Source organism: Malaclemys terrapin, chromosome 8 (genome assembly GCF_027887155.1).
Source record: "Malaclemys terrapin pileata isolate rMalTer1 chromosome 8, rMalTer1.hap1, whole genome shotgun sequence".
Taxonomy (NCBI): Eukaryota; Metazoa; Chordata; order Testudines; family Emydidae; genus Malaclemys; species Malaclemys terrapin.
This window is the reverse complement of record NC_071512.1, coordinates 53,383,456-53,400,498: the sequence shown is the minus strand read 5'-3', so window position 1 is coordinate 53,400,498 and position 17,043 is coordinate 53,383,456. Positions and strand designations below refer to the sequence as shown.

Sequence of the window (17,043 nt, the reverse complement as noted above, 5' to 3'; positions counted from 1 at the left end):
AACACAGACAACTAAACAGCATGTTATGCGTGCAAAACAAGTACTTATAGAAAGTTAGGGGCCCTAGCTTTTTAATGACATGCACTTTATTACTAGCCCCTGTAGCTAGACATGTTGGACCTTCTATCTGTCGCTGCCCCCAATTAGCAGCGCTTTGCCATTCATCCAGAACCTCAGACTTGCATAACTTAATTTCTGAGGGTACACAAACTGGAAAATGAGGAAAGGACTACAGATAGCATGTGCATGTTTGGAATTCATGGCCCCACACAGTGAAACAAGCAGGAGGAGCAAATGGAAGAGCCCTTTAAATGATCTGCATTTTGCATTTGACCCATTGGCCTCAGCTGTGGCCACAGGCCCTGCTAGAAGATACAGAAAGTGCACCCAGAGCCTGGCTCAGTTACAAGAGAGAATTTCAATGGAAAGTATCTATCCAGAAGAGTAATTTACTTGGCATGGGTTCATCTGTCCCAATCAGCATATCCACACATCTCTGAACTAGGGTGACCAGACGTCCCAATTTTATCAGGACTGTCCCGATATTTCCTTGTTTGTCCCGCGTCCCGACCAACGTTAGGTCGGGACATTGGACAAACAAGCAAATACTCCAGAGCCCAGAAGTGCTCGCCCCCCCCCCCCCCGACTCCGCACCCTCATTCCCCCATTGGCTCCCTCCCCGAATCCCCACTTCTTCCCCAGGCTCGCCATTCCTCCTCCCTCTGGCGCTTGTGGAGGGAGGCCCGGGAGACGCAGGGAAGCGCGTGGCCAGGGTGAGAGAGTCCGGCCTGGCCCCGAGCGCAGGCAGGACTCAGTCGGGCGGTAGGGAGAGTAGGGGGGCGGCCCGCGGGGCCAGGCGGCAGCTGTTCCCCCCCCAACCCCCCGGGCAGCGGGACTCGGGAGCAGCCACTGCTGTAGCTCCCACTGCCCCGGAGGGAGGAAGCAGCCAATGGCCAAGCTCGACGGCTGTGCCTCTGGCGCCCGGGCCCGAACCCGGGCCTGTTGCGGGTACCCAGCAGCGCGCAAGCTGCGCCCAACCCCTGGCCAGTCGCGTCTGGGCTGGCTGCCCAGCTGGTGCAATCCCGCGGTGGCCCCAGGGTGGAGGCATCGGCAGCCCAGGCCCGTTCGTTCCTCTGCAGGACCCGAGTGGGATGGAGGGGCTGGGGCCTGCTGCCCCCACGGGATTGCACCAGCTGGTCAGCCAGCCCAGATATGACTGGCCAGGGGCTGGGCGCAGCGTGCACGCTGCTGGGTCCCCGCAGCAGGCCCGGGGGGTTTGGGCCTGGGCACCAGAGCCACAGCCGCCGAGCTTGGCCATCGGCCGCTTCCTCCCCCCGTGGCAGTGGGAGCTGCAGCAGCGGCTGCTCCCGAGTCCCACTGCCCGGGGGGGAGAACAGCCACCGCCTGGCCCTGCGGGCTGCCCCCTACTCTCCCTACCGCCCGACTAAGTCCTGCCTGCACTGGGGCCAGGCCGGACTCTCACTAACCCCAGCCCCGCGCTTCCCCTACGTCACCTGGGCCTCCCTCCAGTGCTTGTGGAGGAAGGGGGGTGGTGGTTTTTTTGCCTTCCCCACTCCCGCCACGCCTGCCCCGTGTCCTGATATTTGACTTGGGTGATCTGGTCACCCTACTCTGAACTCAGTGCAGAGAGAATCTCTATTGTATACAAGGTTTATGAAAATTCCACATTGTAGAATAGCTGCAAGGACCAAAAGTCTAATTTCCCAGCTAAATAATCTAGGCCAGTGGTTTTGAAGACCTTTTCCATACCTTTACCTTCTTTTCTAAAAAGGCACCATCCTAACACCCCTAGCCAAATCTAGCCAAAAAACCCTCTCCCACTTAGCAATATGGGAAGGACAAAGTAGTCATGCCTCCTACATCTATCTGCTCACGACCTCCAGGTTCAGAACCCCTGACCCAGACAGCTATGCTGAGAAGCCCCAACTAGCAGTCCACCATTGTATTTCAGTATGGTTGCTTAAGTGCACCCATAACATGCAAGGTACTGTCCAAACTTATAGGAAGATGGTGAGCTCTTTAGCACATGAACTATCTGTAAAATTTCAGTTGCTGTGAAGGGGAACAGTTCAAGACACAAGCAGTAAAAAAGATGATAGTAGATTGTTGTCCAGTGTGATCTCACTCCCCCTAAATACACACATTTAAATAATCTATAGGGTGTTACCACCTTTCACAGGTTCTGGTTCTGCACAAGCATCAGGATAGCCTGGAAAAACCCAGCAGAGAATACAGATTATCTGATGCCAAAGACAGAGGAAACAATGTATTTCAATCCTGCGTGAAGAGAGGCAGACCACAGGCAAGCTGACCCCACACCATCTTCCCTAATTTACTTGTAACCACCAAGTCTACTGAGAAGCAATGGTGGTGTTCCTTGATCATCAGGCTTTAGACATGCTAATGTCTAAATGCTTATTCCTGTCCAAAGCTTAGAGACATTTCCAGATATGAACAACACTTACAACTCGGATCTTTTCTTTGAGTTCTGAGCCAACGGTCCCTCCGGCTCCCTTCTGTGCAAGCATCATCTTAATATCCTTCTCCAACTTCAAGGAAAAAGCCAAAAATCATACCAAGAACAAAAAGGTGAATTCCAAGGCTCAAGAAAACTCATATCAATTGTGCAATCAAGGGGGCAAATAATTCCAGTAAAAGATTTGTTTATTAGTGGAAATTACATAAAAAGATTAGGATTGCAGTGAAACAGGGTTGAATGTCAGCATCTAGCAAAGGATTTTTAAAACACACTGCATGCACAAGATGCACAACCATTAACTCTAAAACTGCTCAGATACAGGCACTTGGAATGTCTAGTACAGTGGTCCCCAACCTTTTCAGCGGGGCGGGCGCCTGACTACTAGCCACCAAAGAGTGCGGCCGCCGGACAAGCAGCCGCCGAGAAGCAACGCGAAGAAGCATAGCCGCCGAAATGCCTCCAAGAAGCAGCGTCATCAAGAGGCGTCGCCGCCGAAATACCACCGAAAAGAGCGGCATTTCGGCAGTGACGCTTCTTCACGTTGCTACTTCTCGGCGGTATTTTGGCGGCTGCTTGTTCGGCAGCCGCACTGCTCGGTGGCGGGGCACTCCCTTGTCAGTAGGCGGGCACACATAGATGCCCCGGCGGGCACCATGGCACCCGCGGGCACCGCTTTGGGGACCACTGGTCTAGTAGTTCTTGCCCTCCATAATCTCTGGTGACTATTCTGTAGATCACCATTACTGATGATGGGTCTTGCTGTGATGCAGGGGTCTCCAATTAATTATTGCTTACATTTGCCATTATACCACTGGTGTTGCATCACCTCATCATAAAGCAGACTTTGTGCTAGCCATAAGCAGGGCCGTCCCTAGCCATTTTGGTGCCCTATGCAGCCCCCCCGTGGTGGTGGGTGGCTGGCCCCAGGCCTCCGAGGGCACGGGGGGGACGGTTTGGGAAGCAGGGGGGGAAACCGCCCCCCAGCACTAGCCAGCAGAGTGGTGCGGGTCGGGCCCGGCCCAGGTCATGCCACTTCCGGCTGCCCAGTGAGTGCAGGGCAAGCCCAACCCCACACTCACGGGGCAGTGGGAAGTGGAGTGACCCAGACACAGCCTGCTCCGCTCTGCTCCCCTGGCTCCCAGCCTTGGGGCTTAGGAGGCAGGGGGTACCACCCCCCAGCACTCACCAGCCGTGCAGCTGGGGGCCAGGGGAGCAGAGCAGGCTGGGGCCAGGTCACTCCACTTACCGCCACCGGTGAGTGCAGACCCGACCCCTGCTGCAGTCCTCAGGGGAGTGGGGGCGGGGCTGGGGCAGAGCAGGGGCAGGAAGAGGTGGGGCAGGGGCGGAACAGGGGTAGGGGCTTTGGGGAAGGGTTGGAGTGGGGGCAGGGCTTCTGCAGAGCAGGGGCTGGGCAGGGGCCATAGGGAAGAGGCAGAGCAGGGGCTGGAGCAGCATGCAGCTGCGAAGGGCACCAGGAAATTTAGTGCCGCAAATTTCCTGGTGCCCTACACAGCTGTGTACTTGGATATTAGTAGGTACGACCCTGACCATAAGCAAGGTTTCTGGAGCTCTCAGAACACCTCACACTTTCTTTCATTCTTCCTTTGTCCCTTAGGCTCTTGCCATGGCATTCTCCCACCTACCATCCCAGGGCATATGGGCGTTTTAGCAGGAACTAACTACACTGCAGCCTATTACAATTCTGGATCAGTTCCCGCTCACAGCCTACACTTCATCTAAACCTCCCTGATAAACCTATCCGTTGTATTTTTTCCCCCCACTCATGTCTATGCACCTACCCCCATGCTGTCCCCTATACACAGAACTCACTCTCTCTCATTTGCTAAATGACCCTCTTAGGTGTGAAGTATTATTCATTTCAAATCCCTCCTTAACACATGCTGCTCCATTAGTACTTCAACCATGATCTAAAATAATCCACACCACCTCCCATTTGTACCATTAATCACTGTATTCATCGTGGGTCAGTATTGGATTGTCTGTGCCTGATCACCTAGGTAAGCACACTGGGGTGAGGAGAGCGAGTGTCTTCCTTTGTCTGAATATTGCCTAGCACAGAGATCTCAATAACAATGGCTGGCCTTTGGACCAAACTCTTCCCTGGTGCTAATAAACGGTCCAGTTATATTCTACCTCAGCATAGGGCCCATCAGGACCAGAAAAGACAAAGGAAATAGTATTTTTCAGTTATGGCATTACCTGGAAAAGCCTCCATTCTTTTTTGTCCTTGGGAGGAAGTATATCTAGTAGTCTGAGCAAAGTACAGGGACTCAAGGCTCCTGGTTTCTATTCCTTTCTCTATGAGATTCTGTGTGATCTAGGACAAGTGTGTTAACCACAGTGTACCTCAGTTTCCATATGTGTAAAGTGAGAATAGTTACCATGGCTTATCTACCCTCACAGGAGGGTTATGAGGCTTAATGTTAAGTGCTCTGAGATCTTTGAGTGGAAGGCACTATCATTAAGTAACAAGTTGATAGTCATTACAGGAATTGGCCAATGGGTGATCTGTAATATGAGTACAGAGATTTTGCCACCAGAAATAGGATTTCAATAGCCCATGCTAATATCAATTTGTTTCTTGTTGAACTAATCTGAAAACAATTTAGAAAACCTTGTTTTGCCTTGTACTGATGATACACTATAGCCCAGAGACAATTACATTATTAAATGACTCTGCTTAACGATAAGAGACCCCACAGCTCACTTCTTCAGTTACTCACTTGTTTCAGTCTCTCACCACAGTTCCCTACTTCTGCTTCCACTGGCTCTGATCCCCGTTTTGGTGTTTCGAGGCTCTCTGTACAGAAGACAGATCCTGGAGGGGGTGTCCCAACTGCAGGTGGTGGCAGAGAAGCAGACTTAGGCTGCTCTGCTTTCATTGGCTGAATCACCATCTCACCTTAAGCAGAGAAGAGATTTATACATGGCATTAATCAAACTATGTGAACATGCAGATCACAGTTTTCCATTTCCCCTGGCAGGCAGGCAATGTTAGGCTCACACCAATGTTTATCCAGCTCCACAACAAAGAGGCAACCTTTGTCATATTAATAAAAGCTATCTATAGAGTATACACTTCAGATTAGCTAAACTCACCCCTCTCCATCCACCTACCCCGGAGAACACAGAGGAGGAATCATGTAATAAAGCCCCAAGTCATACAGAGCCAGAACCCTTTGGCACTGGGCTGGGCACACAGCTGCGGCAGCAGCACTACTACAGCCCTCCTGTGCTGAATTCTAAAGGATGGGTGCTATTGCAGCCAGTGGAGACCTAGCCCCTTTCACCTGAAACACGGTCTGCTTGAAGAAAAAGTGACAATATGTGCTAATCAGAACTACCTGCCCCAAGTTAAATACAAATACAGCCTCACCCTGTGACAGCTTTTCCTGCTGTTGCTTAACTGAGGGGCTTTGCTTCAGGGTCAGCAGAGAGCCCGCCCTGGTCTGCTCAATGGCAATGATATCAGAGGCTGCGCTCAGCACTTCCATCATGGAGAAGAATCCATAGCGCATATACTGGAATGTCCGTCCAAAACGCCTGGCAAAGGCCTTATCAAAATCTGAAAGCAAGACTGGGGACAGACTCAGCAGGTCCTTCAGCTCACTCTTCACCATAGCGGGCAGGATAGGAGGGGTCCGGCCCCGCCGGGGCAGGCTGGGGCGAGAGAAGGCATTTGTTCTTCGCATGACATTTCGCACCTTAGAACTGGTCCTCTGTTTGGCAACCAAACTTGCCATTCCCCTGGTGGTCTCATCTGCAATGACTAAAGCAGCAGAAATAAATAGTTAAAGCTGTGTTGGGTAATGCTCTTCCTCTCTCCCCCTTCCCTTTTACTAGCCCCTTTCTGAGGATATTGCAACAAAACCCTACTGGACCTTTTGATAGTGCTACAGCACAATATGCTTTGCTGGAGCTACAGCCTTTTGAACAAGATGTAAAACCAAGGCCCTAACCACCAGTCATCATGTCCTTTTTCACAATGTTAGAAGTGTTAGCAACAGTGTCTTGGACCAATTCCAATTTGTGCAGTTACATTCTACCTAAATTCACCTTGCAATTTCAATCAGATACAGCATTCTTTTTTCACTGCCCTACACTGATGTGCAGTTTAGCTTCAGTATCTACAACTATTTGATAAAGTGATCCCTGTATATACATAGCTGGTGTCAGTTCATGGCAACTGCATGTGTATTTCCCCCTTGTGCTCCAGCAAGGGCACCCACTCTAGACTCCCAGCTCCTCACCTCTCTTGGGCAGAGACCCATATCTCTTTCCCTCCTGACAGGGGTTTTTCCAGGCTGCAGTTCCCTAGTAAGTCAGAATGCCTAAGCAGGTCTCCATCTGTGCTTTGCCTTCTCATCAGCGGCTATAAACAGTGTAATTGCCCACAGTTATAAGTTACCACACAGCCCTTTCTAAGCATGTACATTCATTCTTAACGTGAAAAACTATTAAAAACAATAAAAACCTACCCACCATGCTAATAAGCTCATTAGAGATCAACCTGAACTTGAGCAGGAGTTCTAGTAGGTGATAGCTCCTTCGAACCCCACTATGGGGCTTTTCCATGGTTACAACAGCTGTTTGCTCAAAACACACACATTCATAGATTAGCCTTTCCTTTATACAGCTTGTGTCTTTGTGTTTGAGAGGCCATGCTTATATCATCAGTCTGACAATGGCACTCTCCTCTGGGCATAGCATTGAAAGGTTGGGTCCAGGTATTTCCTAGAAAACCCACTTAACTTTGTCCCAACATTTCCTTCTTGTCTGGCCCATTGCGCAAGAGTCCTTTGAAACTCAACACTTCTCAGGGTATACATTGGCCAAGTCTTTCCTTCCTAGAGAAGTTGCATACAATCCCATAATAATGCAATACAATAATACAAACTTTGCATTTATAATACAGTGGACTCCAAAGCTATTTAACCTTAATTCAATATCATCTCCAAAAGACATTGCAGGAAATTGCCATATCTGTCACAGCTTGCATGGTGCTTTGGGAGGCCTCAAATTAAAAAGACTATCTACATGCCTTTAAAACAAGCCAGCACCACCAGTGAGAGAGGCTGTTATTGATACCAAACCCTGAATACCTTCAGTTATAGGGGGCACATAGCTAGCCTTGCAAGATCTCTCTGGACTGATGGAGTGGTATTATGGAGCTTATCAAAGAATGCTATGAACATTTTTGGAGACTGAACTACGCTCTCCCAGCACTTCCACATCACCCCTCTTATTTCTTAAAAAAAAAAAGATTTTAAAATGTCAATTCATCCTCCCCCTGGAGCTGCTTGCCTCTTCAATTTTGCAAAACTTACTCCTCCCAAAACAGAGCTGCTGTTGCTGATCATTCCAAAGACTCTGCTCCCAAAGGTGAGGAAACAAGAAAGAAGTAGGATCTGGGTACCTTCCCCCCACGTCCAAATGCTCCACGTCCAGGGTCCACACGCTATACCAGCCTTGTATCATTCACATACAGACTACAAGTACAGCATGAGACTGTTCTACTGAATGCCTTTCCATGCTTGGGTGAGGGTCCCAAGTCATTTGCTCCTATTGCCAGGGGAGTCGCGCACCCACCTTTCAGTACAACATAGCCATCTCTACGGGAGCAGATGCTGACGACATCGGGCATGTCCTTCACCAGCTCCAGGGTGGATCGGTAGCCCAGGGCGTGCAACGGGAGAGGTTTGCCGATCATAGTCCGGTACTCCCCCTCCAGCTGTACTGGGGTGAGGCCCTCTTTGACAGCCATCAGCAGTGACCTCACCTCTTTCCTCAGCGAGTCCATGAGGCGCTCTTGGTCCGACATGTTTGCGCTAGGGAAGAGACAGAGTGGGCAGAGAGCGCAGCTTCCAGCAGGGAGGAGAGGCACTGGAACCACGTCCCTGATGGACTTTTACACAAGCCCTAGAGACAGGCAAGCAAGGGCACCGGGGAGGGGGCGGGGAGGAGAGCGGGGGGGACTCTGAGCCAGCACCAAGAGTGCAGCACAACAGCCCTTGCCCCACAGTTACTGCCCTCAGCCCCTGCATCAGCCTGTCCCCTTCTCCCCAGAATCACTCTGCAGTTATTGCCCCCTCACAATTACTGCTCCTCCCCCCACGAAATTACTGTCCCTCATGCAGTTACTGCCTCTCCCTCACCCCCCGGGTTATTGCCACTGCGTCTCCCCGTCCCTTCCCCCCACAACTAGCGCCCCCTCTGCTGTTACCGCCCCTCCCCCATGGCGATTCCTGCCCCAAGCCCTCCTCCCTCCACCCCGCCCCCACCTTCCCGCGGGCTCGGGCTGGGTCCTCGCGTCGCGTCCCCTCGCCGGGTCGCTCCCTCACGTGGTGCCCACGCTGTGCGCCTGCGCACAAACACCCCGCCCCTGTGTCCACCAACCCCACCAGACCATACAGCGGCGCCTGAGGAGGGGCGTTCTACCAGGGAGACCATAGAGAGCCGCGGAGGGGCGCTAGAGCCTCACCAGCGGCATAGAGCGCCACCCAGTGGTGTGAGCGAGGTACTGCGCTCAGGCAGCCCGCCCCCTGCTGGGGCTGATGCTGGGCCAGCCTTCCATAGGTCAGGAGCTGCCCATGGGGCGGGGTCCCCAGGGTCCCCACCCAAAACAGTGAGGTGCCTGTGGGGGAATAGCCAGGACTGAGTTCTATCCCAAGTGACAGGCATCAACAGTACAGCTGCACCCCAAAGTTGTACTGAGTGGCCCCTTTGCTGAGCTCCCGTCTGACACTTCAGGCCACCCCCTGCGTGTCCCACGGAGCCATGTCCTACTGCGCCATGCTAGCGATGCCCATCCTGGTAACCCATAACCATGTGAGGCACAAAGCAAAACATGAGATCTCTACATGGGCTTCAGACAGACCTGACAGCACAGCTAGCTAAATCCATTCAGGGCTAGCCTTGGTACAATGAGAGCAATGGGGCCTTGAAAGCAGGCCCAGGACCTTGCCACAGAATCATGATTGAGCCCTGCCCCTTCAGGCTCAAAGAAAGCAAAGGGATGGGGGGAAGGTCAACCACACCCCAACATAAACCTCCAGCCCAGCTCCACATCATGAACACACAATCTCCAATTAGCATCAACTTTAAGCCCTTACACCAGGGGTGGGCAAACTTTTTGGCCCGAGGGCCACATCGGGGTTGCAAAACTATATGGAGGGCCGGGTAAGGAAGGCTGTGCCTCCCCAAACAGCCAGGCCCCTGCCCCCTATTTGCCCCCTCCCACTTCCTGCCCCGACTGCCCCCCTCAAAATCCCCAACCCATCCAACGCCCCCTGCTCCTCGTCCCCTGACTGCCCCCTCCCAGAATCCCCTGCCCTTAACCGCCCCCCCCAGGACCCCACCCCCTATCCAAACCCCCCTTATCCCTGTCCCCTGACTACCCCGACCCCTATCTACACACCCGCTGCCTGACAGGTTCCCTGGGACTCCCACACCTATCCAACCCCCCGTTCCCCATTCCCTGACCACTCCCCCAGAACCTCCACCCCATCCAACCACCCCCTATCCCCTGACTGCCCCCCGGTACTCCCCTTACCATGCCAGAGCCAGCCACACCACTGCGCTGCCCTGCAGGAGCAGCGGCCCAGAGCACTGGCGGCGCAGCAAGCTGAGGCTGCAGGGGAGGGGGAACAGCAGAGGAGGGGCTGGGGGCTAGCCTCCCCGGCCGGGACCTCAGGGGCCAAGCAGGATGGTCCCGCGGGCCGTAGTTTGCTCACCTCTGCCTTACACATTCCACAGACCTACCTCATGGAAGGTTAGGAAAATTCCCAGAAAGGATCATTGCTCCACAACACTGATGTTTCAACACAACAGCACAATGTAACGGCACAGTGTGTATATTACGGCCCCAAAACCTAGGCTTGTACAAAACGATGCAAGCATTGAAAAATGTCAGACAAAACATTAAGACTTGGGCAGGGACGTCCTTACCCATATGCAAAGTACGCAGCTGCTTAGGGCACCAGGAAATTTGGGGCACCAAATTGCCCCAAATTTCCTGGTGCCCTACACAGCTGCATACTGCTCCAGAGGCCAGCCTGATCCCCCGGCTGGCTGAACCGCCCAGGAAAACTGCCCCTGCTCCGCCTCTTCCGCATGAGCCCGTCTCTTCCCGCCCCAGATCTGCCCCAACCCCGCCCCCACTCCACCCCTTCCCCAAAGCCCCCGCCCCTGCTCTGCCCCCACCCCACCTCTTCCCACCCCTGCTCTGCCCCACCCCCACTCCACCCCTTCCCCTGAGCAACATCTCAGGGGTCTGCAGCAGGGGTCCGGCGTGCCCTGCACTCACCCGGCGGCAGGAAGTGGAGCGACCCAGCCCCAGCCCTCTCTGCGCCACCAGTGAGTGCTGGGGGGTGGTTCCCCCCTGCTCCCCAAGTCCCAAGGCTGGGAACCAGGGGAGCAGAGCAGAGTGGGCTGGGGCTGGGTCACTCCACTTCCCGCCACCCCATGAGTGTGGGGTCGGGCCTGCCTTGCACTCACCGGGCAGCAGGAAGTGGAACAACCTGGTCCCAACCTGCTCTGCTCCGCCAGCTCGTGCTGGGGTGTAGTTTCCCCCCTGCTCCCAAGCCTGCTCCTGCCCTCCTGTGGAGGCCTGGGGCCAGCCCCCACCCCCCAGAGGCCTGGGGCCAACCCTTGCCCCCCCCCACAGGGGGGCTGCATAGGGCACCAAAATGTCTAGGGACGGCCCTGGACCTGGGAAGAAATGAAGAGGCACTAATCAATCCCAGTGGTGTTACAAGCCTTGTGGATGGGGGGAAGCAGTAGATATGGTATATCTTGACTTTAGTAAAGCTTTTGATACGGTCTCACATGACCTTCCCATAAACAAACTAGCTAAATACAACCTAGATTCCGCTACTAAAAGGTGGGTGCATAACTGGTTCCCAGAGAGTAGTTATCAGTGGTTCAGAGTCATGCTGGAAGGGCATAACGAGTGGGGTCCCGCAGGGATCAGTTCTGTTCAATATCGTCATCAGTGATTTAGATAGTGGCATAGAGAATACACTTATAAATTTTGCGGACAATACCAAGTTGGGAGGGGTTGCAAGTGCTTTGGAGGATAAGATTAAAATTCAAAATGATCTGGACAAACTGGAGAAATGGTCTGAAGTAAATAGAATGAAATTCAATAAGGACAAATGCAGAGTACTCCACTTAGGAAGGGACAATCAGTTGCACACATCAAAATGGGAGATGACTGCCTAGGAAGAAATACTGCGGAAAGGGATCTGGGGGTCATAGTGGATCACAAGCTAAATATGAGTCAACAGTGTAACGCTGTTGCAAAAAAAAAAAAAAAAAAAAAAAAAAAAAAAGCAAACATAATTCTGGGATGTATTAGCAGGAGTATTGTAAGCAAGACAGGAGAAGTAATTCTTCTGCTCTACTACCACTGATTAGGCCTCAGTTGGAGTACTGCATCTAGTTCTGTGTGCCACATTTCAGGAAAAATGTGGAGAAATTGGAGAAAGTCCAGAGAAGAGCAACAAAAATGTTTAAAGATCTTAGAAAACATGACCTATGAAGAAGATTGAAAAAATTGGGTTTATTTAGTCTGAAGAAGAGATGACTGAAAGGGGACATAACTGTTTTCAAGTACATAAAAGGTTGTTACAAGGATGAGGGAGAAAAATTGTTCTTCTTAACATCTGAGGATAGAACAAGAAGCAGTGGTCTTAAATTGCAGCCAGGGCGGGTTAGGTTGGACATTAGGAAAAACTTCCTAACTGTCCGAGTGGTTAAGCACTGGAATACATTGCCTAATGAAGTGGTGGAATCTCCATCGTTGGGGATTTTTAAGAGCAGGTTGGACAAACGCCTGTCAGGGATGGTCTAGATAATACTTAGTCCTGCCATGTGTGCAGGGGACTGGACTAGATGACCTCTCGAGATCCCTTCTAGTTCTATGATTCTATGATTTTTTCTGGGTAGAAGAGTATTGATTTATGTCCTTGAGATCTCATGCAATCAAGCCAATTTTCTCCATCTCTTTATTAATCAGTCATCTTATAACAAAGTGACCCTGTCCTTTAGAGCCAACACAATAGAATAATAGTTGGCACTTTACCCCTTCGAAGCACTTAAATATTAATTAGCACCTCTGTGTGAAATAGGTATTATTCCACTTTTACATACACACAAACTGAGAAAAGAAAGGGACCAATTTTAATTTATTGCAACAAAATTAAAATGGATACATTTTACATATTTTGATAGTTTTTGGAATATTTTTGCAGAACTCTGTTTATAATCCCTACTTTACAGAGGCGAAATCCAAGGGTAAAAGGGGAATCACTGTTAATCTGGATTAGAATTCTTGACTCCCAGTCCTGTGTTCAGGCCAATGTTCTATTTCTCTTCCTGAGTCCATCTGTGATGCCTGTTCAGTTATTTTGTTTATTTCCAAAAAGTTGTATGTTTCGGTACAATTCCCAGAGACTCAGGCTACAGATTAAGGGGTTTGGAGAAAACGGGGGAAATGCCTGCATTTGAGTAAACAATTCCTGTCTTCATTCTACGCAGATTTTCCACAGGGCAGGAGTAAACATGCTGCAGTATTCTCAAATCCAAATTCCTGAGATCAACTGAGAGTTGCTCAGCTGCAAACTGCTCTTACAAAGAACCCTTGGGAAATAGCATCCAGAACAGCAGACAAGAAATCAAAGGTCCAGGCTCTTATAGTTATTAAAGATTGCATCGTACTTTTGGCGAGAAAGGGCCATAGCCGAAGCAGTCTGACCAACTTTCAGAATTACTTGCTGCTGACCTGAAATTCCACTTGCAGTCCCATATCCAACGGGATCCTTCTCTGTTCTCTTCCCATTCCACACTGTTCCATAATGTTGATATACCTGGTTAAACAGGCAATTTTTGTATGTATATAGTTTATAAAGCATTTGGGGATGATTAAGGACACCATTAATTATGTATCACTGTTTTCTCCCAAGTACCTACCCAACTCCATTTGCTTGACAGTAGCCCCATTCATTCAACATTTCCCTGCGACCAGTAATCTGCCAGTAAAGAATATGTTTCAAGATCCTAACACTACAAACTAGATCAAGGAGTAGAAAGTTCAGAGTTCAGGCATGCCTGTAATATCCTGACTTAGCAGGCTGCAAAGATTTCCAATAAAACAGGAATCCAAAAGAAAACAAAGACTGTTGCCACGCTAACTCTACTCCCTTCCTCTTTCTCCTCCTCCAACAACGCACATACCTGCTGGACAACAGCATAGCTGTGCTTCTAGATAAACTCTGGATATCAGCACTAAGTCAGCACCAACTCATCAGAAGGGAGGTTGCTGCTTCTGTGTGCTGAGAACTAGCATTGTCTTGCTGCTGAACTGATTTCTTATAGCATAAATTGGGCCTAACCACATTAGCCAACTCAGTTACAATGGTGTTATTCCCCAAATCTCTCTGAGGCTCAGTGTGGCTCTCATGAGCTTTGTTCAAAATGTCTAAGCCTCTGTTTCTCTTGGGGTTGGGAGCTGCCTGTCTGCCATTGCGGCTATAGTTGCTCTAAGGCAGGAGTGGGCAAACTTTTTGGCCCAAGGGCCACATCTGGATATGGAAATTGTATGGTGGGTCATGAATGCTCATGAAATTGGGGGTTGGGTGCAGGAGGCAGTGAGGGCTTCGACTGGGGGTGCGGGCTCTGGGGTGGGGCTGGGGATGAGGGGGTGGGGGTGCAAGAGGGTGCTCCGGGCTGGGACCGATGGGTTCGGGAGGGGGATCAGGGCTGGGGCAGGGGCGCAGGAGGGGGTCAGGGTGCAGGCTCCGGGCCAGCGCTTACCTCAAGCAACTCCCAGAAGCAGCGGCATGTCCTCCCTCCAGGTCTATGCAGAGGCGTGTCAAGGTGGCTCGGCGTGCTGCCCATCTGCAGGCGCCGCCCCAACAGCTCCCATTGGCCATGGTTGCCAGCTAATGGGAGCTGTGGGGGTGGTGTGCAGAGCCCCTTGCCTGCCCCTACATGTAGGAGGCAGAGGGGGGACATGCTGCTGCTTCCAGGAGCCAAGCAGAGCCCCAGTATGCGTGGGGCAAGCCCCTGACCCCACTCCCCAGCTGGATCAGGGCAAGCCCCTATCCACGCTCCCCGGCTGGAGCTCGAGGCCATATTAAAATGTCTAAAGGACCAGATGCGGCCCCCCGGGCTGTAGTTTGCCCACCTCTGCTCTAAGGGGAATCCTTCTCTGTCCCCATCAGCATCTCTGTACAGTTTGAGTAGGCTACATGTTGCATTGCTCTATCACCTGCCAGCATCAGTGCTCCCACAACAGCAGCCAGGGGCAGATCTACACTGTTGCTCTATTTAGTGCAAACACGGCATCCTCCCTCCCCACCTGAAACCCAGACAGCCAAGACGGTTTGGATCCTCAGGTCCCCCATGCTACGAGTCAGGGTACATCACCTCCACCTGACCCACCCCTCCCCACAGGCTACAGGGCACCCACACTCCCTCCAATGACCCCCACCTACCCCAGCAAAAGAGGACCCACAGCCACTTCCATAGATTCCAAGGCCAAGGGACAATTACGATCATCTAGTCTGAAATCCTGGATAAAAGACCAGAAAATAATTCTTACTACAAATCTTAATGAAACATAGCCAATAGGGATTTAAAAATTGTCAGTGATGGAGAATCCACCACTGCCTGTGGTCAACTGTTCCAATGGTTAATTACCCTAACTGTTAAGTTTACATTTTCCCACCCAAAGAACCAACTTCCTGGTTACCAGCCTCCTTAGGGCAATTCATCTTCTGCCACTGCTGCTGCAGAAACCAGCAACCAGATGCGACAGCCTCCCCAAGGTGGGGGGCGGGGAGGCTCCAGCTGGAAGGCGGGAGCAGCTGGTGAGTGCCTGTCACTGAGTGGTGGGAGAGGAGCAGATGAAGGGGGCTGAGAGAGAAATTGCCTGAGGGAGGCCCTGGCTGAAGTGTCAGCTGCACAGCACCGCTCAACTCAGTTCCACTTTGAACGCAATGGGAACCTCAACCATTTCCAGACCCGGCTAAAGCCCTGCAGAGCCAATGCTGTAGCAAGGTCTGAACATGGTTAAGTGCCAGCTATGCTCCAAACAGAGCTGGCTATGAGTCCACTGTTGTAGCTGGGTCCCTATTACCACAATTGTGTCTGTAGTACAGATAGGCCCTAAGAAGCTCTCTCTCAATCCACCTAAGGATTAGGTGCTTAGGATAGCTTGAAATCCTTGGATGCCAGAGTCAGCCAGAGCAAGCACTAACCTCTGCTTTGTTGGCCAGCAGCTCCCCCACATGGAAGAAAGCATATAGCGCGAGCTGGTACACAGCACGGCCCTAACAGACAAATCTCACTCCTCAAAGGGAATGGAAAGTAAGTAAAAGTTAGAGTACCCATATTTTCCCAAATGGAAAATGGGACACTGCCCGGGGCCGGCCTGAGGCCTCCCTTCCCCCCTCCCACTGCCCGCCTGCACAGAGCTGGCCCGAGCTCCCCCCCCCCCCCCGCCGCCACCGCCAGCCCAAACCACACCTGCTGACCGCCCTGAGCCCACCCTCCCACATGGGGCTGGCATCACTGCTCATCCCCACCCCCTGCATGTTCCTCCATGCCTCCTAGCGGTCACCCCCCACTTTTTGGGCAAAACTGGGCATTTGTCCCATTTCCTCTTGCCGACTGATGATCAGTCAGCAAGAGCACACAGGACAAATGCCCAGTTTTGCCCAAAAATTTGAGACAGGACAGGACTTAAAAAAAGGGACTATCCTGGCCAAAACAGGATGTATGGTCACCCTAGTAGACTCTAACATCCTCCTTGCACTGGCTTCCCTTGTCTGGCAATGCAGCTGATGGGAGATCTCCAGTGCTTGCATCCCCAACACCAGGGCAACAGTGTCTGGGCCGGACGAGGCTGAACGTACCAAGGTGTCACAAGCAGAAGTCAGACTATGGTCATAGCTGCTAGTCTAGAAGCTGGGCGTACCAAGTCACTTGGTTGGGGAAGATTTCTCTGGGGAAGGGGATTACTCCTGAAAATATAAAGTCACGTAGTTTCATTTTAATGGAAAGAGGCTTGAACATTTCAGCTGCTCATTTTTTATTTCTTTAACATCAAGGGTCAAGCAGGGTTGAATTTTCAGCAGCACAAGAATTCATTCCAATGTTCTCTATAAGAAGATACTTATTTTCTTTAGTATAGCCATTAACTTCAACATCCCACACTAAATACTGTTATTTACAACAATTTAAATGTGCATACATAAGTTTCCTGTGCTTCATACAGATCTACAAAGGGCCAGCCAGACTTCTGGCACCATATAGAAATGAAGGCTGCTGTATTGTTAGTTACTTTGCCCACCAACAAAATGCAGCCCCTTCCGTGGGCAGAATACTGCTACTAGGTATCAGCGCACAGCAACATTTGGCAATGGTCTGGGACAGGAAGTGAAGGATATCAACGGGAACTGCAGAAAGGAACAGTTATAGTCTAATAGCAGATACCAATGAGAACCAAGGGAAGCTGA

The 17,043-nt window shown here is 51.3% G+C and overlaps 1 protein-coding gene across 1 annotated transcript in view; it reads right to left on the bottom strand.

The window, feature by feature from the left end:
• Positions 1-8,375, bottom strand: part of TDRD5 (tudor domain containing 5) — a 29,208-nt gene extending 20,833 nt beyond the window's left edge. The window contains exons 1-4 of the mRNA XM_054037887.1: positions 8,111-8,375; positions 5,898-6,290; positions 5,245-5,423; positions 2,487-2,570 (exon numbers count right to left, since the gene is read on the bottom strand). Coding sequence (XP_053893862.1) covers positions 2,487-2,570; positions 5,245-5,423; positions 5,898-6,290; positions 8,111-8,342 — 888 coding nt within the window. The 5' untranslated portion in view covers positions 8,343-8,375. The remainder of the gene's footprint in view (positions 1-2,486; positions 2,571-5,244; positions 5,424-5,897; positions 6,291-8,110) is intronic.
• Positions 8,376-17,043: the final 8,668 nt, after the last annotated feature.